The sequence below is a fragment of the Theropithecus gelada genome, chromosome 19, assembly GCF_003255815.1.
Source record: "Theropithecus gelada isolate Dixy chromosome 19, Tgel_1.0, whole genome shotgun sequence".
NCBI classification, from domain to species: Eukaryota; Metazoa; Chordata; class Mammalia; order Primates; family Cercopithecidae; genus Theropithecus; species Theropithecus gelada.
Window position 1 is genome coordinate 40,160,925 of NC_037687.1, and position 22,150 is coordinate 40,183,074.

At 52.5% G+C, this 22,150-nt stretch overlaps 2 protein-coding genes across 5 annotated transcripts; both read left to right on the plus strand.

Annotated features, from left to right (window-relative positions):
• Positions 1-428: 428 nt before the first annotated feature.
• FBL (fibrillarin) lies at positions 429-12,574 on the plus strand. Its single transcript, XM_025366559.1, has 9 exons — positions 429-524; positions 6,291-6,461; positions 6,567-6,668; positions 6,756-6,850; positions 7,822-7,992; positions 9,203-9,335; positions 10,381-10,493; positions 12,219-12,364; positions 12,470-12,574. Exons 1-9 carry the CDS (start codon positions 515-517, stop codon positions 12,492-12,494), a joined length of 966 nt encoding a protein of 321 aa, XP_025222344.1. The 5' UTR covers positions 429-514; the 3' UTR covers positions 12,495-12,574.
• Positions 12,575-12,793: 219 nt separating this feature from the next.
• Positions 12,794-21,670, plus strand: DYRK1B (dual specificity tyrosine phosphorylation regulated kinase 1B). 4 transcript variants are annotated; one of them, XM_025366557.1, is made up of 12 exons: positions 12,794-13,013; positions 15,065-15,228; positions 16,240-16,359; positions 16,460-16,648; positions 16,994-17,141; positions 18,422-18,708; positions 19,350-19,496; positions 19,581-19,721; positions 20,019-20,054; positions 20,139-20,334; positions 20,733-20,839; positions 20,933-21,670. In XM_025366557.1, the coding sequence occupies exons 2-12, from the start codon at positions 15,166-15,168 to the stop codon at positions 21,302-21,304; spliced, it is 1,806 nt and encodes a 601-aa protein (XP_025222342.1). In that variant the 5' UTR covers positions 12,794-13,013; positions 15,065-15,165; the 3' UTR covers positions 21,305-21,670. The 4 variants fall into 4 exon arrangements, with proteins under 4 accessions (XP_025222342.1, XP_025222341.1, XP_025222343.1 ...); XM_025366556.1 differs by having other exon boundaries at positions 20,019-20,334; XM_025366558.1 differs by lacking the exon at positions 20,019-20,054.
• Positions 21,671-22,150: the final 480 nt, after the last annotated feature.

Below are 22,150 nucleotides of genomic sequence, written 5' to 3' on the forward strand. Positions count from 1 at the left end.
TCCCAGCTCCTAGAACAGCGCCTGGTACACATGAGGGGCACGGTAAATGTTTTTCGGATGTATGAATGGAAGCCCAGAGTCGGTCACTGTTCTTGGCGCTGGAAATGTGTCAGGGAACCCGTTTTGGGTGTACAGGGACCTCAGGGAGTTAGAAATACAAAAGAGGGGGCAGAGGGCACAGCCCGTGCGAAGGCCTCGCTATGAGCCCTGATTATTGGGGTGCTCGCACTGGGGAAGAGGAAACCGGAAGCGAGTTTAGGGAGACCGCTGCACAAGCAAAGGCTGGGAAGGCAGAGAGTGAGGGTAACCGGCGTAGTTTCGATAGGCTCGAGAATCCACGCCCACTGTGCGTGCGCCGAGCTCTGGGCGGGGCAGGGGCCCGGGGCGGGGCTACGTGGTTGCGTCACGCGCTGCACGTCGCCGCGCGCCTGCGCTCTTTTCCACGTGCGAAAGCCCCGGACTCGTGGAGTTGTGAACGCCGCGGGCTCCGGAGCCGCGCAAACCCGGGCTCACCATGAAGCCAGGTCAGGCTGGGGTGGGGTCCGGGATCAGGGACGGAGGCCGGGCGGGAATCCGGGTGCCAGGCCAGAATCGGAGGGGTGGGGCCTTGGCCTGGGGGCAGAGGTTCTGAGCACGGATCCGGTCTCATGTGGGAAGGGGAATCCTGATTCCAGGAGGTCTAGGGGTTTGTGACTGGCTTCGGAGGTCACGGTCGTGAGTCGAAGAAGGCCTTGGGCCTGGCATTGGGGGTCTTGACCTGGGGTTCGTCTCATTGAGGCCGTCTAATAGGGATTTTGGATATTGGGCAGGAGGCGGCACTCAGGAGTCTTGGACTAGAGTCTGGATCCCGGCATCTGGAGTCTTGGATCGCTGGGCGTGTTTTGGGAATCAGCCTTGGGTCGGAGATGGAGAGTTCCTGACCTTGGGTCCTGGAGATGTGTGTGGGAAGCCCCTATTTGCCTTCCCTGTCGCTGCCACCACCACCATCCCCTTATCCCCCAACCCAGCTTTTCCGAGTGGGCCGGAGCGGAGGACTCCTCGGTTGGCCGTGTGCGGCACTCTGGCTCACTTTCCCGCCTTCTGCACTTACAGGGGGGCGGATCCCCAGGGATGGAGTGGAGATTTGGGGACTAAGATTTCCACCTCCGGGGCGAGACTTAACAAGCTCGGCATTAGATTGGGGTAGGGGGGTGGGTGGTTGTCACAGGACGTAAGTGGTTTTATTCTTTCGATTTTCCATTAGATTCTGCTGAACCCACTGCCTTCATGGTGGAATGATGAGGGTCCTGGCTTTGACAGCAGAAGGGTCTCAGTTTAGTATTTCAGTTCTGGCTCAGCTTCTTAGCCTGCTGTGTGACCTTGGGCAAGTGGCTTTACCTCTCTGAGCCTCTGTTTTCTCATCAATAAAAAGGCGCCAGTTAGGATTAAGCGACGTTTAAAAAAAAATAGCACAGTGCTTGACATAATAGTATTGGCTCTAGTTGTTGTCTTTATCTTTCTCAGAACAAAATTAGAATCCTCCTCCGTGGTGTCTGAGCACTTCCTCCATCTGGCCTGCCCAACCCCCACTCGTCTGTGTGAGAACTTGCTTCATTGAGTTTGGAGAATTTTCCACCATGGCCCAAAGGGTCTGTTTTCCTGGAACAGGCTTTATTTTTCTTTTTTGTGTGTGTTTGTTTGGAGAGATTGGGGTCACCTGGCAGGAGATTTGTGGATCCGTGCCCTTCTCCCAAGCTCCCTTTCTCTTCCGTGTTTGGGGGATCTCCTGATGAAGTGGGCTGAGGGATTGTAGGCCAGGTATCTCTCCTATTGAGATCCTGACTTGCCTGCAGGCATCCTGGTCTATGATTCCCTCAGAAATGGAGGATACCCCTTCTTCCAACCTTCCTCCGTTGTGTGGTAGAATGTGAAGTTGTAAAAGTTGTCAGGTGTTAGCTCTTTAGTAAGGATTTTAGTCTGAGTGAGAGAACCCTTTGGGAGCTTTTGAGCAGGGGCGTGGTGCAGTCTGACATTTTTAAAAGGGATTCTTCTTGCTTCCATGTGTGAAAGACCTCAGGGTGGCAAATGTGGAAGCAGGCAAATCGGTGGGAAGCTTGTTGCTGTAATCTAGGAGGTGGTGTGGTGGACCAGGATGGAAGCAGTGGACATGCTGACGGTTTTACATGCTTTTGAAGACAGAACCAACAGATTGTATGTGGGTGTGTGAGCAGAGTCAAGGATAACCAAGGGTTTGGGGGTGTGTAGCTGGAAGGATGGAATTGCCATTTTTGAGATGGAGAAGGCTGTGGAAGGAAAGCAGATTTTAAATCAGGGAGTTTGTGGAACCCCTCTTCCCCCAAAAAAAGAACTTACTGGAAAAGTTTGTGTGAACATGTGTTTTTTCTGAGGAGTGGGTACTTTTGGTACATTTTCCCCCCAAAAGCTCCAGGACCTGAAATGAGATGTTTTGAGTATCTGGGATTGAAAGTTTACACTCCTGCCCACTCCGCCCCGTGCACATGCCAATACTTCCTTTTTATTAGGCCTGGGTTGAGACTTTCATAAACCTAGCTGTGGCATCTCACCTAAATGAAGGTCCTGGCTTTGGAAAACTGTTGGAGGGTTTGGGCAAGAAAATAATGAGATCTGAGTGCTGTTAGGCACATGGATGCAGCTGGAAACCATCATTCTCAGCAAACTATTGCAAGAACAAAAAACCAAACACCGCATGTTCTCACTCATAGGTGGCAATTGAACAATGAGAACACTTGGGCACGGGAAGGGGAACATCACATACCGGGTGCTGTTGTGGGGTGGGGGGAGTAGGGAGGGATAGCATTAGGAGATATACCTGATGTAAATGACGAGTTGATGGGTGCAGCACACCAACATGGCACATGTATACATATGTAACAAACCTGCATGTTGTGCACATGTACCCTAGAACTTAAAGTATAATAAAACAAAACAAAAACAGCACTTATTAGTTGCTGTGTGGAAAGTGGACTGAAGGGGGATAGAAGATAAAAAGTGAACAACTCTTGGTTATGTTCTGGAGTTTTGAAAAGGAAACTGTTCATTTTAAAAGATCAAATTAGGAGTAGCTATTAAAACTTACATTTTCATCGTTAATACCATTAAGGTGCATGAGGAGGGAAGAGGAGACTCGTTCCCCTGAGTTTGAATGATGATGTTCAAAGTAGGTGCCAGGTAGTGTATATGTGAAGTGCTCTGTGTGTACAAGGCATTAAATCTTTACAGCCCTATAGGATGGGCACTGCATTTTTTTATTTTTATTTTTTTTTGATACTGAATCTCTGTCTGTCACCCAGGCTGGAGTGCAGTGGCACCATCTCAACTCACTGTAACCTCCACCTCCTGTGTTCAATTGATTCTTGTGCCTCAGCCTTCCAAGTAGCTGGGATTACAGGCACGTGCCACCACGCCTAGCTAATTTTTTTGGAGAGACAGGGTTTCACTATGTTGGCCAGGCTGGTCTTCAACTTCTGGCTTCAAACTATCCACCTGCCTGGGTCTCCCAAAGTGCTGCCATTACAGGCATGAGCCACGGCACCTGGCCTGGCACTATATTGCTCCATGTCTTACAGATGAAGTTTTCAAGACCCCTATGAACCTACCTTACTCACTAGGGTGGAGAGTGGCAACAACATTGCCAGTCTCTCCATAAGGGATACTTGAGGGGAGTGACCAGCGCTTCCCTGGTCACCAGCTGATGGATCATGTGCTTTCTAAACAAATAAAGGGTGCTTTCTCCTTGAGGCAGGGCCCAGGGTTTAAGAATCATCCGCACAGTGCTCATTTAACATTTATTGAGCCCATACGTCGTGCCGGATGTTGTGCAGGGTTTTGGGGATGCGGTGGTGACCAAAACAATTAAAAATGCCTGCCCATTTGGAGCTTGATCTTAGCGGGGGAGGCAGGCGGTAATATTAAAAATGCCATGTGTGATCATTGATTTGAAGGGAAATAAAGCAGGGTAAGGGTACGGTGGCCAAAGTAGGCCCTTCTGAGGAACTAACATTTTATCATAGACCAGAATGCAGTGAAGGAGCAAGTGAGCCGTGCACATGTCTGCAGGAGCCGGGCAGTGGGAACAGCACGTGGTAAAGATTTAGAAGCTGGACTATGTATGCTTGGTGGGGAAGAGCATGGAACCCAGCATAGAATGAAGTCAGGGAAGTCAGCACAGGCCACATCCTTACGATGATGATTCTCAATGTGGGCTGCACCTTGGAGTCACCTGGAGAGCTTTATTTAGGGGAATACCTTGCGCTCAGAACAATGAAATCAGAATTTAAAGCCTAAAGATTTTAGGCTTTGATTTCAGGCTTTGTAAGCCAGGGAAAGGAATTTTTATTTCATTTTGGATGTGGTGGAAACCCATTGGAGGGATTTGGGCAAGGGCATGATGAGATCTTACTTGCTGCTTTAAACACAGCATGTATTAGCTGCTGTGTGAAGAGTGGACTGTAGAGGGAGTAGAAGATTAAAAGTAAACAACTTTTCCTTAAGTTTGGGAGTTTTGAAAGTGAAACCATTCATTTTTAAAGATTAAATTAGGTTAAAAGATACATTTTTTATCTGTAATACCATTAAGGTGCATGAAGGGTGCGTAGGATAAGATCATAGTGTATCTTTACAAAAAACATGAGCAAACTTATTATTGAATAGATTACATCATGTGAGATAATTTTATTTTATTTTATTTTATTTTATTTATTTATTTATTTTTTTGAGACGGAGTCTCGCTCTGTCCCCCGGCTAGAGTGCAGTGGCCGGATCTCAGCTCACTGCAAGCTCCGCCTCCCGGGTTTACACCATTCTCCTGCCTCAGCCTCCCGAGTAGCTGGGACTACAGGCGCCCGCCACCTTACCTGGCTAGTTTTTTGTATTTTTTAGTAGAGACGGGGTTTCACCGGGTTAACCAGGATGGTCTCGATCTCCTGACCTCGTGATCCGCCCGTCTCGGCCTCCCAAAGTGCTGGGATTACAGGCTTGAGCCACCGCGCCCGGCCCATGTGAGATAATTTTAAACCACTGGTTTTCCAACTATTTTTTTTAACTTGTGTGATTTAGTACTTCTGAGTTTTTGAAACCAAATCGCAGAAAATATTGAATCTGTTAGCACCAGAGTTCTGTTTTAAACATTGTTTTGTACTAATGGTGTTTGCTGTCCTGAACTGGTAAGAATAAAGCCTATCTGAATCTATTATTTCTTTAACATATTATTTCCTACTGACACGTTGCAAACTACTTGTAAAGTGTAGCCCATTCTTTAATGGCAGTTTGTTATACTTTTCTTGTTTTTCCCCTGAGCTGACAGGGACGTCTTTAAGCTTGGAAGCAGGGCGATGAATTAGGGATGACATCGTGCTGTACTCCCCTCTGTTGAGGGGCTGGGGTTGACACTTTTCTTCCAGCTCCAAGGTCAGGAGTGGGAGGGTATGAAGACGTTTCCAGAGTCTAGGGGACCCTGTTGTCCCAGCATGTGCTCATATGCAGGGCTTACTCCTCACAGTAATTAATATTGACATGGAATGAATTCTGTGAATCTGCTATGCAACCAAGGAAACGAGGATATTAACAGTAACCTACATCTACTCATGTACCCCTCCCCTATCCCAACCCCATATTAGTATCTCCTTCCCATTCGCCAATATCATGAGTTTTGCATTTCTCATTCCCTTGCCCCTTTTCTTGGGCAACATTATTGTGGCTGGGTGTGGTGCCTGACACCTGTCATCCCAGCACTTCAGGAGGCCGAGGCAGGAGGATCACTTGAGCCAGGAGCTGGAGACTCGCCTGGGCAACATAGTGAGACCTCCATCTCTACAAAAAAAAAAAAAAGTTAGCCAGGAGTTGTGGCACATACCTGTAATTTAGCTATTTCAGAGACTGAGGTAGCAGAAGTGCTTGAGCCCAGGAGTTCAAGGCTGCAGTGAGCTATGATTGCGCCACTGTTCTCCAACTTGGGGGGCAGAGCGAGACCCCATCTCAAAAAAAGCACTAAGCACAAAAAGATATGATTTTAACATTAGTCTGTTGTGTATAACTGAAGGTCATTTTCGTGATCTTGATTGTGAATATCTTCTATTTTATTTGTCCATTCCATTGATGGACATTTGGGTTAGTCTTCGCTTTTCTTTTGTTGTGGACATTCTTGGAAATGTGTCCTGCTGTACACGGGCACACGGATTTCAGGTTTCTCGCCTGAGAGGTATTGCTGGGTACAAGGTGGCTTCACCTTTTAAGCTTCATTGCCCTGATTCCTATTTTTGTTTCCACCACAGGTTTCAGTCCCCGTGGGGGTGGCTTTGGCGGCCGAGGGGGCTTTGGTGACCGTGGTGGTCGTGGAGGCCGAGGGGGCTTTGGCGGGGGCCGAGGTCGAGGCGGAGGCTTTAGAGGTCGTGGACGAGGAGGTGGCGGCGGTGGCGGCGGCGGTGGTGGAGGAGGAGGAAGAGGTGAGTAAGGTTGGCTAGGGGTTATGGAGGAGGCCTTCCTGAGGCGGGGAGTAGGGAGGGCGGAGATTCAGGATCTTTCTCGCCTGTTGTACCTCTCCTTTATAGGTGGAGGCTTCCATTCTGGCGGCAACCGGGGTCGTGGTCGGGGAGGAAAAAGAGGAAACCAGTCGGGGAAGAATGTGATGGTGGAGCCGCATCGGCATGAGGGTGAGTGAGGAAGGCAGGGAGCCGGCTGGGCTTCAGGGGCAGGGAGAGGCGAGGGGTCCTCACCACTGCTCTGATCCCCTCACCTAGGTGTCTTCATTTGTCGAGGAAAGGAAGATGCACTGGTCACCAAAAACCTGGTCCCTGGGGAATCAGTTTATGGGGAGAAGAGAGTCTCTATTTCGGTGAGAACTGGGCCCCTGTCCAAGCCACGAGGGTCGCAGCTGAGGGTGTAGCCAGTAGTCTGTCTACCCTCACCCTGTGTCCTGCACAGGACAGCTGCAGGATTGTCATCATATGCAAACCACACTGTCTATTCCCTTCCTAATCCGCCTTCTGTGACTCCCCACTGCCTTCAGGTTAGACCCCTGAGTCTTCACTGTGGCCTCCAAGACCCTGCGCATTCTAGTTCCCCCTGCCTGCCCCCCGGCCTTGTCTCCTTCACTAACCATCTGACCAAGTGTCCTCCAGCCACCCTGGCCTTGCTCTTCCCACTCCCAGCTCTGTGGGAGGCTGCGTCCTTATCATCTGCTTCTCCAGGCTGCCTCACACCGCTCTGCCTGTCAAGGCCTTGGGGCCTTCCTAATCGCTTTCTCTCTCCTGGGAATGTCCTTCCTCAGATAACTTGATAACTTGAATGGCCCCTCGCCTCCTTCAGGTCTGATTTGGAATCTGCCTTTCAGCCCCTCCCTGGCCCCCTTTCTTATTTTCACCTGCTCCTTTCCCTGCTTCCCAAACTTCATGTCTTCTTTCCTGACTTTGTCTTCTCTCCTTAACACCTGTCACCATCTCATATGCCATGTTATATTTAGCTAGTTCAGTGAATACTTACGCCTTCTGGGCAGGGATCCTTGTCTTGTATCCCCAGCGCCTAGAGCAGCGTCTGGCACACTGTAGGTGCTGGCACAGTGCATGTTTGTTGAACGAGTGCTGGTTTTACTGTTACTCTTTGTGTTTATTCTCTGTTGCTGCCCCTTGAGTCAGTAACCTCCATGAGAGGGCAGTGACGGCATGTGCATGGTCACTGCTCTGTACTCACGTTGAGTTCTTGTGCAGTGATAGGACGGCCCAGTTCCTTTCAAGGGTCCTAGGGTTAAGGGCAGTGAGGTCCTGCAGAAGAGCCTAGCACTGACTTCTGTCCCCATCTATCATCTAGGAAGGAGATGACAAAATCGAGTACCGAGCCTGGAACCCTTTCCGCTCCAAGCTGGCTGCAGCAATCCTGGGTGGTGTGGACCAGATCCACATCAAACCGGGGGCTAAGGTGCTCTACCTCGGGGCTGCCTCGGGCACCACCGTCTCCCATGTCTCTGACATCGTCGGTCCGGTGAGTGAGTGGATGGAGAGTCAGGCAGGAGGCAAAGGCTCCCTCCCCTCTGCCAACCTGGAATAGCAGGGTTTGACGGCTTGCCTTCACTGTGTGACTTAGGGCCAGGCCTTTTTCTGTCACAGTGCCTGTGAGTAAAAGAGGCGGCTTGAACCAGATAACGTCATTCAACCTCGCTCCTGGGTTCTTGGCCTCAAGGGAAGAGACGTGGGTGTGGGGTGACCAACCTTAGAGAGACAGCTGGGAGTATAGATACCAGACTGTTTGATTTGATGGGCCTCTTTAAAATTTTATGCTGCTAAAACCTGCTCTTCTGGTTTCTTTAGAAAGAACCAGGAGATCTCATGGTTTCTGAGCCTGTATAGGCTTCCCGTTTAGAGGACCCCGGCACCCACATGTCCCACTCCATTACCCTTTGTTACTTTACGTGTTTATAAGCTATTAAATGTAGTGTCTTAAAGCCTCAGGCTTTGGCCAGACGAGGTGGCTCATGCGTTTAATCCCAACACGTTGGGAGGCCGAGGCAGGTGGATCATCTGAGGTCAGGAGCTCGAGACCAGCCTGACCAATATGGTAAAACCCTGTCTCTACTAAAAATAACAAAAATTAGCTGGGTGTGGTGGCATGTGCCTGTAGTCCCAGCTACTCGGGAGGCTGAGACAGGAGAATTGCTTGAACCTGGGAGGTGGACGTTGCACTAAGCTGAGATTGCACCACTGCACTCCAGCCTGAGCAACAGCAAGACTCCATCTCAAAAACAAAACAAAACAAACAAACAAGAAAACAAACCCTCAGGCTTTAATCAGGCAAGTTACCTAATTCATCCAAGCCTCAGTTTACCTTTCTGGAACATAGACTTGTGAAGATTAAATGAGTTAATTTCTGAAAGGTGCTCACAGCAGTGATTGGCCCATGGTTACATCATCTGTGTGCCTTGGCTTCCTGGCTTTAAGCCTCTGTTGGGAGCCTGGGCTCTCAGGCAGATGGGATTGGGTACTTTTGCTACTTGCTGAATAACCCTTGACCTGTGACTTTATGTCTGGACCTCAGTGTATTCATGTATAAAATGGGCATGATAACAATAGTCATTATATGGTAGGGTTTTGATTTGGGGGTTGGAAGAGATGCTGTGTAGAGTGTATGGGCCTAAAGTAGGCACTCCATGCCTGAGAACTAGCATCATTGTTGATTTCTTTTTAATTTATTTTAGGATGGTCTAGTCTATGCAGTCGAGTTCTCCCACCGCTCTGGCCGTGACCTCATTAACTTGGCCAAGAAGAGGACCAACATCATTCCTGTGATCGAAGATGCTCGGCACCCACACAAATACCGCATGCTCATCGGTGAGGGGTCTGGGGGTGGCCCCGGTGGGGTAGGACAGGCCACTGCAGGCTTCCTGGAAGAAGCCAGTGGACCCCTGATTTAGATGGAGTTGGAGTGGATGAGCAGACCTCTTGAGTCTGCAGGAATAGAAAGGGGTAAGGGGAGCTAGGTGAAGCTGTAGAGGTGGCAGCTTGACTTCAGAATCTTGGAAGCCACCCTTGGAGGGCCAAGCTCCTCTCCTTCAGTCTCCTCCCCATCTCCTAGGTCTCCTGTACTTCCTGCCTCCTGTATTTATTACACTGCCCCTGCATTAAAAGCCTCCTTTTGGGGGTCCTTATCATTGGCTGGTGAGAGCATAGCCCAGAAAACAAACTGAGCTATGGCTTGACCTAGAGGGGTCCATTGTGACTATTAATGACTTTGTTTAAAAAAACATTCAAAGGTATAATATAAAAGTTGAAAAGCCTTATAAACCACCCCCAGAGGTAACTGATGAGAACAATTTGATGTCTGCTTTTCCCAGGTTTTAAGTAATCAGTTTTCATTATACCACCTTTTCATTTTTGAAAAGTCACACTGCCTTAAATACATTATTTTTCATTCTGCTCATTTTTCTTTCTGTGTTTTTTTCCCCCGTGCACTCATACTATCCCCTTTGTTCTGCGACTTGTTTTCATTTCACGGTCCTGCAGACACTCTTGCCTATAAGTGCTCACTCACTCTTACTTGTCTTTTTGATGACGTGTCTGTCTCCCCACCAGACCCGGGAGCGTCTCGAGGGCAGGGTCCGGGTCTGACTCGTCTCTATGTCCCCCACGCCCGGCCCAGGGCTGTCCACAGAGTAGGTGGCAACCATGGTTTCCAAGAAGAGTGGATGAATGATGTGACTGTGGGTTTTGGACTCATCTTGGGATACTGGAGGGAGGGGGACCAGTGGAGGTGGGGAGTGAAACTGGAGGCAGGGAGAATCTCCCAGGAACCTGCTGGTGATGGGCATAGGCCCCTGGGAGGGTCTGGGATGATCCCTGTGACTCCAGCTTGTAACTGCTGCCCCTTTCTCCTTAGCAATGGTGGATGTGATCTTTGCTGATGTGGCCCAGCCAGACCAGACCCGGATTGTGGCCCTGAATGCCCACACCTTCCTGCGTAATGGAGGACACTTTGTGATTTCCATTAAGGTGCGGGGTTTGGAGGAGTCTAAGATGGGGTGGCAGTGTTCTAGGGAGGTATCTTCTCTATCTGTATCTGTCAAATAGCCACCCAAAAGAGAGAGACCAAGTCTGCAAAACTATAGCTTTGGATTTAAAGAGGCAGGAGAGTGCAGTGGTCAAGTGCAAAATTGAGTCTGACCATCTCATTCCAGCCTGCCGTGTAAACTAAGCAAGTTACTTAACCTATATGCCTCAGTTTCCTCACTTGTAAAATAGAAATATTAGTCTAATCTTTTTCAGGGTGGATGACAGGATCAAATTAGTCAATATATATGAAGTGTTTAGAAAAGATCCTGGCCTAGGATACTAGATAAAAGCTAGGTGCATCTTTCACAACGTTTTATTTAGAAATAATGGAGAACTCCCCCATGCACCCTTCACAGGGTTCACCATTTGTTAGCCTTTTACTACATTTGTTTTATGATTCTCAACTGCATTATTACTATTATTAAAGAAGAGGAATTAGAAATAAACCAAACAATTCCTGGGTATAAAACTTAAGCACTGGCTTTTAGATAAATAGGACTGTTTGAGGCTTCCTGCTTCAAATCCAAAGCAAACTAAAAACTTTTTTTTTTTTTTTTTTTTTAATTTGAGACACAGTCTCGCTCTGTCACAAGGCTGGCGTGAAGTGGTGCAATCTCAGCTCACTGCAACCTCCGCCTCCCAGGTTCAAGCAATTCTTATGCCTCAGCCTCCCAAGTAGCTGGGACTATAGATGTGTGCCACCACACCTGGCACTTTTATATTTTTAGTGGAGATGGGGTTTTGCCATGTTGCTCAGGCTGGTCTGGAGCTCCTGAGCTCAGGCAATGTCACTGCCTCAGCCTCCCAAAGTGCTAGGATTACAGGCATGAACCCAGCCAGAAACTTCTTTAATTAAGCCTTTTATCACATTTCCTAAACCTAAGTGTCTTAGCCCTTTTTATGTAGCTATCACAGAATGCTATAGACTGGGTAATTTTTTATTTTATTTTTATTTTTTGAGATGGAGTCTCACTCTGTTGCCAGGTTGGAGTGCAGTGTTGTGATCTCAGTTCACTGCAACCTCCACTTCCCGGGTTCAAGGGATTCTCCTGCCTCAGCCTCCCGAGTAGCTGGGACTACAGGTGTGTGCCACCACAGCCGGCTAATTTTTGTATTTTTAGTGAAGATAGGGTTTCACCATGTTGGCCAGGATGGTCTCGATCTCCTGATTTCGTGATTCACCCGCCTTGGCTTCCCAAAGTGCTGGGATTACAGGCGTGAGCCACAACGCCCAGCCTTAGACTGGGTAATTTATAATGAACAGAAATTTATTTGGCTACCAGTTCCGAAGGCTGGAAAGTCCAAGATTGGGGGTCTGAATCTGGCGAGGGCCAAATTGCTGTCATCCATTGGCAGAATGGTGAGAGCAAGACGGAAAGGGGGCATAATCATGCTTTTAATCAGGAACCCACTCTTGTGATAATTGCATTAGTCTATTCAGGAAGGCAGAGCCCTCATGACCTAAATCATCTCTCAAAGGCCCATCTCAATTCTGTTGCATTTAAGCGTTAAGGTTCCAACACATGAACTTTGGGGGACACATTAGAACCACAGCACTGAGTTTTACTTGAATTAATAATGAAAACATCTGGTTTAAAGAGCACACAAGAGGAAAACAGCCCAAAGCCCTGTTGTGGACATCAGTCAGTCCTTTCTCCTCTTTAGGCCAACTGCATTGACTCCACAGCCTCAGCCGAGGCTGTGTTTGCCTCCGAAGTGAAAAAGATGCAGCAGGAGAATATGAAGCCGCAGGAGCAGTTGACCCTTGAGCCATATGAAAGAGACCATGCCGTGGTCGTGGGAGTGTACAGGTGAGCAGGGGCCCAGCAATACACCAAGACAGACATCTCTGTCCCTTGCACCCCGAGTGCCATGATCCTGGGGATCCTTCTTCATCACGTATCTTCCTCTCACAGGCCACCCCCCAAGGTGAAGAACTGAAGTTCAGCGCTGTCTGGATTGCTAGAGATGTGTGTTGATACTGTTGCACGTGTGTTTTTCTATTAAAAGACTCATCCGTCTCCCATGTCTGCTGCTCATTCCTCCCCTTGACCTGCTGACACAGGGCGCATGCACCCTTGGTTAACTTTGCGGGGTCGTAGGGTAAATTCTCACCCGGTCACAGAGCCCATGCTCCGTTTGTAGCTGCGTCTCGCGCAGTCGCAGCCCGGATTTCGGCTCTTGGGTGTGATTGGTAGCTCACTGCGCATGCGTACAGGTAAGCGGCCGTCTCGCGCAGGCGGAGTGGCAGTCTGGGTCACGTGGAGGGAGCGGAGAGGGCGGGATGGGGGCGGAGTCCAGGGCGTGGGGGGGCCGGTTTGTTGTGGTCGCCATTTTGCTGGTTGCATTACTGGGTAATCGGGGCCCTGGCTTGCCGCGTCCGCCGGATACCCTCAGCCAGTGGGCAGGTCTGGGCTCGGGCTCCCCGAGCAGTTTGAGTCCCCTTGCCCGCTCCCTCAGGTAACGGCGCAGGGACGGTGGGGCGGCACGCGGTCGCAGGGAGGTGGGCAGGACGGGATCCGCCCTGCCCGCGTCGCCGCGAGACTTAGCGCGAGGCCAAGGGAGGAGAGGAGGGGGGTGGCGGGCAGGTGCGGGCCCTGCCTGGCTATTCATAGTTGAATTCCTGGAACCGGCCAAGCCCGAGGGAGCAGTTGCAGGAGGGAGGCTGGGAGGGGGTAGCCGGGCCCCACTCCCGCCCTTTGTTTGGGCTCGGCTCCGCGGGCCGCTTCTTCGTTGCCTAGCAACAGCTGCCCTAGGCTGTGATTGGCTGAGCTCTTGGCACCAGCGACCAATGGCACAGTTGTTGCCATGGCAGGTGCCGATTGCCAAGCTCAGTCGGGCCCCGCCTGCCGGTCTCGGCAGGCCCAGGAGGGCCTCCTGGGTGGGGGGCGGGACGCCGGGTCCCTAGGGGCTGGTGGCCACTCAGGGTGGGGCGTGTCGCCCCTCCCCCGTCCACCTGCTCTACTCTTCCCCCTCGTGCCCCGGGCTGACCCTTGTCCCCTCCTCTCCCCGCCCCCGGTGGCAGCGGCGGCTGCTGTTGTCACCCACCGGGCCGCCCGTCCCGCTTGCCCTCCCTGCCGCGGGGCTGGCCGGGCCAGGGACAGGCGGTCGCCTTTTCAGCGCTGCCACTGCCGCCATGCTGGCCGCTCGACCACCCGCCTGGGGGCCCCACCGCGCCCCAGCCCCCCGTGGGCCCCGCGCCAGCCCTGACCCGGGTAGGGGGTGGGGGCTGGGAGAGATGGTCCTGGTGTGGGAGGGCCCCGGAAAAGAGGTTGTTTTGGGGGGAAGCTCCAAGGGTGGAGGAGTCGTGGAGTGGCGAGGCATGGAATAGGAGAAAAGGATTTGACATGGGGGAGAAAATGGCCCATTGGGGAGATTTTTGCTGTGGCTGACAACTCTGGGAGGACAGAACCCTATGTGATACGTGGGCATTTGGCTTTGAGGCCCTGTAGGAGTGGACACAGTTGTGGAATGACTCTGGTATAAAGAGGGGTGCGTGGAGAAAGGTGTCTGGTAGGAATATTAGGCAGTGTGTGTGTGTGTGTGTGTGTGTAGGGGGGCAAGGAAGCAGTGTAGGGGAGAAAAGATCACTCTGAACTGTGGGAAGAGACACCTCCCATCAGGAGGAGTGGGCCTTGATTGGGGTGGGGTCTTGGAGTAATGTGGGGAAGAGCCCTGTTGTGGCAGGGGGAATTGGGGTATGGTACAGGGAGACTGCCTGGAAGGCTGGTTCCTAATATGGAGGACCTGATATAGGGAAGCGGTCTTGGCATGATATGGAGAGGGTCCCCTAGGAAAGTTGTGCCCTGGTAGATGAGAATGCTGTAGAGATAGGACTCTGTTCTGTAGAGGTTCTCAGATAACTTTGGTGTGGTTGGGAGGTCCCTAAGGACGCTGATGTGGTTTTAGGGCTGCAGAGGATTCTGCTGTGGTTTGGGAGGGGAACACTCATGTGGTTTGGAAATCCTAGAGTTCTCTGGGCTGAGGGAATCTACTGAGAAGGATAGATCTTGAAGTAGTGGCCCTTGCTGTACTACGGGCTGAGATCCTAATGTTCAGGGAAGACTTTAGAAGGGTGGGATCTTGTGTTAGGGGCCCTGGGGAGGGCCACGAGTAGTAATGAGAAAAGAATGAAGCCTACTCCTCTGCATACTGTCTGTGGTTTCTATCTTTTTTCTTTCCCTCCTCCGAATTATTGGTGTCTTCCTGTCCTCCTTTCCCTGTGATGGCTCATATCAACCCCTGCCTGGCCCCCAATCATTGTCTTTTATGTGTTCTCTTTGTGCTGCCTTAATCATTTACTTGGTCATTATTTGTCAAGGGACTGCTGTGCCACCCCCCACCTGGCTGCCACTTCTCTGCCCCTTTTCTTCATTGCTACCTGTTGCTCCGTTGTGCCCTTTTCCTCTTCTCTCTGTTCCCTGCCTTTCTCATGCCCACCTCTTCCGCGCCTGGCACTATTCACATATCCCTTGTTCCATGTTGTTTTCCTACCACCTGTCTGCTCTCAGGTCTCAGCGGCGGTGGCAGCCGAGGTGCAGGATGCAAGAAGGCGCCCCCCGGCCGGGCTCCCGCTCCAGGCCTCGCTCCCCTGCGGCCCTCTGAGCCCACCATGGCCGTCCCACCGGGCCATGGTCCCTTCTCTGGCTTCCCAGGGCCCCAGGAGCACACGCAGGTACGCGTTCAGCTGGCTCCTCACCTGCCTGGTGGTAGGGGGAGGCTGGGGATAGAAGGGTCTCCAGACCAAAATGTAGTGTGGTTGCCCAAGACAGTCTCCTGGGCACATAATGGGTCCCATGGGATTGGAAAATAACAGAGGAGTTTTCAGGGAGAGTCAGGGTTTGGAGAGGTTGGGTTCAAATGCTTACCCAGTGGTTAAATTACTTAGATTCTCCATACTCGAGTTTTCTATTCTGTGAAATGGGGCCAATAATGATACCTGCCTCACACGGTTGTTGTGAGGATTAAATGAGTTAATGGTATGCATGTAGAATGCTTAGAATGGTGCCTGGCGCATAGTAAATACCCAATAAATGCTCACTAAGAAAAGTTCAGAGTGAAAGATCTGGAGGGGGTGAATGGGGAGGGGGGTTGAGTCTAAACGGTCTTGAGGCCAAGAGGCATGGGTGGTGCAGGGCAAAGCTCTCCAAGGCTGGAGGCAGTGAAGGCAGTGACATGCAGAGCTTGAAGCAGGATGGAGTGGGAGGTCCAGGGGCCAGATCAGATCCAAGAGTCTTGGAGTGAAAGAACTATGCAAAGAGTTGGTGGGGGTATGGGTTGGGGCCCAAGGGATGAGGGTAAATTGAGATAGAGGAACTTCAGAGGATACCCAGAATGGCTGGCTTCACAGTGAAGAATGGGGAGGAACAGAGCCCAGATTTTCCATATAATCTCGCCCACTGAGGTTCAGAAAGGAGTAAAGGTGAGGGGTGAAAGGTCAGGGTTCACTCATTCACATCACAGGTCTGAAAGAGTATCCATTGTGTGCCAGGCCCTGCTTTAGGCACTGGAGGTACAGTAAGAACAAGAGAAAGTCTCAGCCCTGGGGGAGTTTCTTTCCTAAATGGGTGGAACAAATACAGACAGCAACCAAATACATGATGCGCCAGCAGCCCTTATAGTTCTTCCTTTTGAGGTTGGAGGTAAAGGCCCGCCCTCAGTGCCCACCCCTCACCCTGCCCTGCAGGTATTGCCTGATGTGCGGCTACTGCCTCGGAGGCTGCCCCTGGCCTTCCGAGATGCAACCTCAGCCCCGCTGCGTAAGCTCTCTGTGGACCTCATCAAGACCTACAAGCACATCAATGAGGTGGGCAGGGGCTGGGGGATCCTGGGCTGGGTGCCGAGGGTCTTGGCTGCTGGCATGAGTCACTCACCAGTCCCCATCTCCTGGCTGGCTGGCTGGGCAGGTATACTATGCGAAGAAGAAGCGGCGGGCCCAGCAGGTGCCACCCCAGGATTCGAGCACCAAGAAGGAGAAGAAGGTCCTGAACCATGGTTATGATGACGACAACCATGACTACATCGTGCGCAGTGGCGAGCGCTGGCTGGAGCGCTATGAGATTGACTCGCTCATTGGCAAAGGCTCCTTTGGCCAGGTGTGGGACACCCCCTCTCCCACCCTGATCCAAGGCCCCACTAACATTGATCACATACCCAGTGGTTCAGTGGCTTCAAATCCCATGCTGGGCCACTCACCCTAGCCCACTTAGTTTCCCTGTGCCTCAGTTGCCTTTTCTGTAAAACAGTTTAAATAACAAGACTCAACATAAGGTGGTATGTTATTTCACGTCCAGCGTTTCCACCAGTGCCTGACTAATGGTGTGCACTCAACTGCGAAGTATGCATAGTGTTCTCGGTGGGCCTCCTTGCCTGGAGGGAGGAGAATGGTGCCTGGCTCTGCCCTGCTCCCACCCCTTTCTTGACATGCCCTGCCCCAACAGGTGGTGAAAGCCTATGACCATCAGACCCAGGAGCTTGTGGCCATCAAGATCATCAAGAACAAAAAGGCCTTCCTGAACCAGGCCCAGATTGAGCTGCGGCTGCTGGAGCTGATGAACCAGCATGACACCGAGATGAAGTACTACATAGGTGAGGCCCGGGACTGGCAGGGCTGTGGGCACCTGGGATAGCGGGAGCTGGAGCCAGTAGGGATGGGTCACACCCCTGCCCCACCCTCAGGAGGAGGCTGACATCTTCAGAGCAGGGTTTGATCTGTGCTTCACTGACATCAGTGATTCTCCTGCTGCTTTTATGGTTTTTGTCCTATTTACTTGGTAGTGGTCAGAGGTTACTGAGTGCTCACCAACGGCCAGACTGTCTTGGAAGCACTTTATGTAAGTTAACTCACCACAGCCCATAAGGGGAAGGGCATTATTACCACCATCTTGAAGAAACGAAACCCAGGCTTCCATCCTAGTTTCTTCTTCAATAAAACAAACAAAAACAAACAAAAAAATGGGCTGGGTGCGTGGCTCACGCCTGTAATCCCAGCACTTTGGGAGGCCGAGGTGGGTGGATCATGAGGTCAAGAGATGGAGACCATCCTGGCCAACATGGTGAAACCCCGTCCCTACTAAAAATATGAAAAAATTAGCTTGATGTGGTGGCACGCGCCTGTAGTCCCAGCTACTCGGGAGGCTGAGGCAGGAGAATCGCTTGAACCTTAGAGGCGGAGGTTGCAATGAGCCAAGACCATGCCACTGCACTCCAGCCTGGTGACAGAGCGAGACTCTATCTTAAAAAACAAACAAACAAAAAACCAAACAATAATAACAACAAAAACGAAGAAAGTAAAAAAGAAACCCAGGGATTCAAGTGCTGTCACTTGCATGAGGGGGCAGTTTGTACTAATTGAGCTATAATTTGATGAGGCCGTGGACTCCAGAGCTGTTACTCTTAACATCTGTGCCAGTCTTTCTCCTCCCTTAAACTGATTCCTCTTAATGGACATAAACATCACAACATAATCATAAACAGCAAGTGGATTTTAAAATGGTTTCGTTTGAAAGGAAAACGTACATCCTTAAAGTAGATGGAAAACTAGTGTCCTTTGCCACAAAAATGAATACAAGGGAGATGAAAGCAGTGTTACGAAATTAAAGGAGGAAGTGTAGAATGTGTTAGAGCTAGTAGTAACTAATGAAACTTTCTCGTTTGTTTAATTGGAGGGTTTGACAGAGACTTGGAAAGAGCGTTAACTTCCTGTGTGAACCTAGTTGTTTGTTAGATAAAAAGATCTTGACTAGCAGATGGTACCCGTGGGCACAGCACATGTGGCTAGTGATCAAAGAGTGTTGTATGACCCCAGGCCACCACCTGCCCTCTCTGAGCCATTTCTTCTCTGGCCCATTTTCTCCCCTCCCTCGCAGTGCACCTGAAGCGGCACTTCATGTTCCGGAACCACCTGTGCCTGGTGTTCGAGCTGCTGTCCTACAACCTGTACGACCTCCTGCGCAACACCCACTTCCGCGGCGTCTCGCTGAACCTGACCCGGAAGCTGGCGCAGCAGCTCTGCACGGCACTGCTCTTTCTGGCCACGCCTGAGCTCAGCATCATTCACTGCGACCTCAAGCCCGAAAACATCTTGCTCTGCAACCCCAAGCGCAGCGCCATCAAGATCGTGGACTTCGGCAGTTCCTGCCAGCTTGGCCAGAGGGTACGGGGCAGCCCGGTCCTGGGAGCAGGGCTAGTGGTTTGGGTGAGGCAGGGCCAACAGGAGGCTTAGGGGCGGGGCTTGGCTGGGATGGGATTATTAGGAACTGCTGGAAGTGAAGGATAGTGCTTGGGGTGGGGGTGTGGATGTACTGCCCACTAGGAGGGGGAGGGTGAAGCCTGAGGGGGCAGGGCTCGTTTTGAAGCTGCCAGATGTGAACAGGGTAAAGTTGGGTTGGGTTTGAGCCCTGGGTGCTGCTTTACTAAGTTTTTGTATTCTGTGTTTTTAAAGCTGGGGATGGAGGTGGAAGGCTTCAACTTTGCAACTCTGTGTGAGCTGCCACTAAAAATGACAATAGTATAGGGCTTGTGGAATGTCAGCCTCTGCCTGGTGACCCAGAAAGGCCCAGGATCGGGGTTGGGGGTGGAGATCAGGGTCTCTTTAGGCCAGCAGGCTCCCCAGATTGATAAACAAGATGGCACCAGTGGCTCCCAGAAAACTGGTGCTGATAATGGCAGGATTTGGAGCGTCAGTCCCCATTTTGTCAGCAAGAGGCTTGTCCTTAGTTGGGTCCTCTTAGCTTTGGGGGTGTCAGTGGGACCAGTAGGGGAGGCTGGGACCCTTGACGATGACCCTTTTCCCAGATCTACCAGTATATCCAGAGCCGCTTCTACCGCTCGCCTGAGGTGCTCCTGGGCACACCCTACGACCTGGCCATTGACATGTGGTCCCTGGGCTGCATCCTTGTGGAGATGCACACCGGAGAGCCCCTCTTCAGTGGCTCCAATGAGGTGTGCCCCCAGGAAGGGGTGTGCTGGAGGTGGAGGGGGTGGAGCCTGGCTGGCCTGATGACCCTGACTCCCGCCTGCTCACAGGTGGATCAGATGAATCGCATTGTGGAGGTGCTGGGCATCCCGCCGGCTGCCATGCTGGACCAGGCGCCCAAGGCTCGCAAGTACTTTGAACGGCTGCCTGGGGGTGGCTGGACCCTACGAAGGACAAAAGAACTCAGGAAGGTGCGGCCCCTGCCCCACGCCACTCCTCCCACCCCGTGGCCCCTCACTCACACTTGGGGCTCTCTCCCCCTGCTCCCTCTCCCTTGTGTCTTTCCCTTCCTTCCTGTCCCCCTTGTCTGTCTTTTCCTTCCTTCCCTGCCCACCCCATCTCCCATCTCTCCTTCCCACCCCACAACTCTTCTTAGCTTTTCTTTCCACTTTCTCTCCTGTGCCTCTGTTTCCCCATGTGTGTCTCCCTGCCCCTCCTGCCCACTGACGGCCACTCTCTTGCCCCCCCTCCCACCCCCTCCCTGCCAGGATTACCAGGGCCCCGGGACACGGCGGCTGCAGGAGGTGCTGGGCGTGCAGACGGGCGGGCCCGGGGGCCGGCGGGCGGGGGAGCCGGGCCACAGCCCCGCCGACTACCTCCGCTTCCAGGACCTGGTGCTGCGCATGCTGGAGTATGAGCCCGCCGCCCGCATCAGCCCCCTGGGGGCTCTGCAGCACGGCTTCTTCCGCCGCACGGCCGACGAGGCCACCAACACGGGCCCGGCAGGCAGCAGTGCCTCCACCTCGCCCGCGCCTCTCGACACCTGCCCCTCTTCCAGCACCGCCAGCTCCATCTCCAGTTCTGGTGGGTGCCCAGGTGCCCAAATGGGGTACAACAGGGGTGGGGGCTGCTCAGGTTTGGCCTGTCCTAGGGGACCTCGTTACTGGGTCTTCACACAAGAGCTCTGCAACTGTTTGATCCTGAACTCTAAGATGATGTGTGGGATGGGAGAGCTCCAGCTGGCCCTGACACAATCTCTGAAATTGGACTTGGGCTCAGATCCCTGAAACTGGTTCTGACTCTAAAACCCAAAACTGAATTCCAATCTAAAATCTCAAAATTGGGCCTGGTTCTTCAGATGGGCTCTGATCTTGAAGCCTGAACCTGAGCCTGGGCCATGAACTTCACTCAGCCATCCCAAAACCCACTTGCCACCTTCTCTCACCTTATGCCCCTTCACCTCTCCTCCCTGGCACTTCCAGGAGGCTCCAGTGGCTCCTCCAGTGACAACCGGACCTATCGCTACAGCAACCGATATTGTGGGGGCCCTGGGCCCCCTATCACAGACTGTGAGATGAACAGCCCCCAGGTAATGAAGCTTTGGGGGCTTTGGAGGTGGGTGGTGGTGCCTGGGGCTTAAGGACTGGGGTCTCCATCATCCATTGCTCCTTTGCTTTTTTAGGTCCCACCCTCCCAGCCGCTGCGGCCCTGGGCAGGGGGTGATGTGCCCCACAAGACACATCAAGCCCCGGCCTCTGCCTCATCACTGCCTGGGACCGGGGCCCAGTTACCCCCCCAGCCCCGATACCTTGGTCGTCCCCCATCACCAACCTCACCACCGCCTCCGGAGCTGATGGATGTGAGCCTGGTGGGCGGGCCTGCTGACTGCTCCCCACCTCACCCAGCGCCTGCCCCCCAGCACCCGGCTGCCTCAGCCCTCCGGACTCGGATGACGGGAGGTCGTCCACCCCTCCCACCTCCTGATGACCCTGCCACTCTGGGGCCTCACCTGGGCCTCCGTGGTGTACCCCAGAGCACGGCAGCCAGCTCATGACCCTGCCCCCTCCCTGGGGCCCCTCCTGAAGCCATACCCCCCCCATCTGGGGGCCCTGGGCTCCCATCCTCATCTCTCTCCTTGACTGGAATTGCTGCTACCCAGCTGGGGTGGGTGAGGCCTGCACTGATTGGGGCCTGGGGCAGGGGGGTCAAGGAGAGGGGTTTGGCCGCTCCCTCCCCACTAAGGACTGGACCCTTGGGCCCCTCTCCCCCTTTTTTTCTATTTATTGTACCAAAGACAGTGGTGGTCCGGTGGAGGGAAGACCCCCCTCACCCCAGGACCCTAGGAGGGGGTGGGGGCAGGTAGGGGGAGATGGCCTTGCTCCTCCTCGCTGTACCCCCAGTAAAGAGCTTTCTCACATGCCTGCCTGAGCGTTTGCAGGGCCTCGGCTCCCCTCACCTGACCCTCAGAAGCGTGGTGGGGAAGGGGGTTTGCGGAGGGGGTGCTGGAGGAGCTCTGTGGTGTGGAGACGTCTCTTGTGGGGAAGCTGTCGCTCTTGTTGCAGGCATGGGGCTGCAGGTCTGGGGCACCAGCATTCTAGAGAGATCGTGGATGGGATCCTGATGGTGGATGGGATCCTGGCCTACATTTGCCTTTTCTTGGGTAAACAGACTCTGAAAGGGTAGAGGCTCAGCTCTGGCCTGTCTCTGGGAAACAGGTGCCCTAATAAGCCGGGGCGTCCGCAGAGCCAGCACAGGAGTGGCTCCTCAGGCCAAGCAGGCGTCCAGTAGCCGCTGAGTGCACTTAGCAGGCTTTGTTGGCGCCAACTGGGGAATAGGCAGACAATAGGTACAGACTCTGCCCCCACATGTGTACTGTCCAACCCTTTGGAATCATCGCGAA

Excerpts from the sequence above, each read along its gene's own strand:
- FBL (XM_025366559.1), top strand. Across the intron at positions 6,851-7,821 it reads AGAAGAGAGTCTCTATTTCG|GAAGGAGATGACAAAATCGA; the intron begins GTGAGAACTGGG and ends TCTATCATCTAG. Across the intron at positions 10,494-12,218 it reads ACTTTGTGATTTCCATTAAG|GCCAACTGCATTGACTCCAC; the intron begins GTGCGGGGTTTG and ends TCTCCTCTTTAG.
- DYRK1B (XM_025366555.1), top strand. The coding sequence starts at position 13,690 with ATGCTGGCCGCTCGACCACCCGCCTGGGGGCCCCACCGCGCCCCAGCC. Across the intron at positions 16,649-16,993 it reads GCAAAGGCTCCTTTGGCCAG|GTGGTGAAAGCCTATGACCA; the intron begins GTGTGGGACACC and ends CTGCCCCAACAG. Across the intron at positions 17,142-18,421 it reads CGAGATGAAGTACTACATAG|TGCACCTGAAGCGGCACTTC; the intron begins GTGAGGCCCGGG and ends CCTCCCTCGCAG.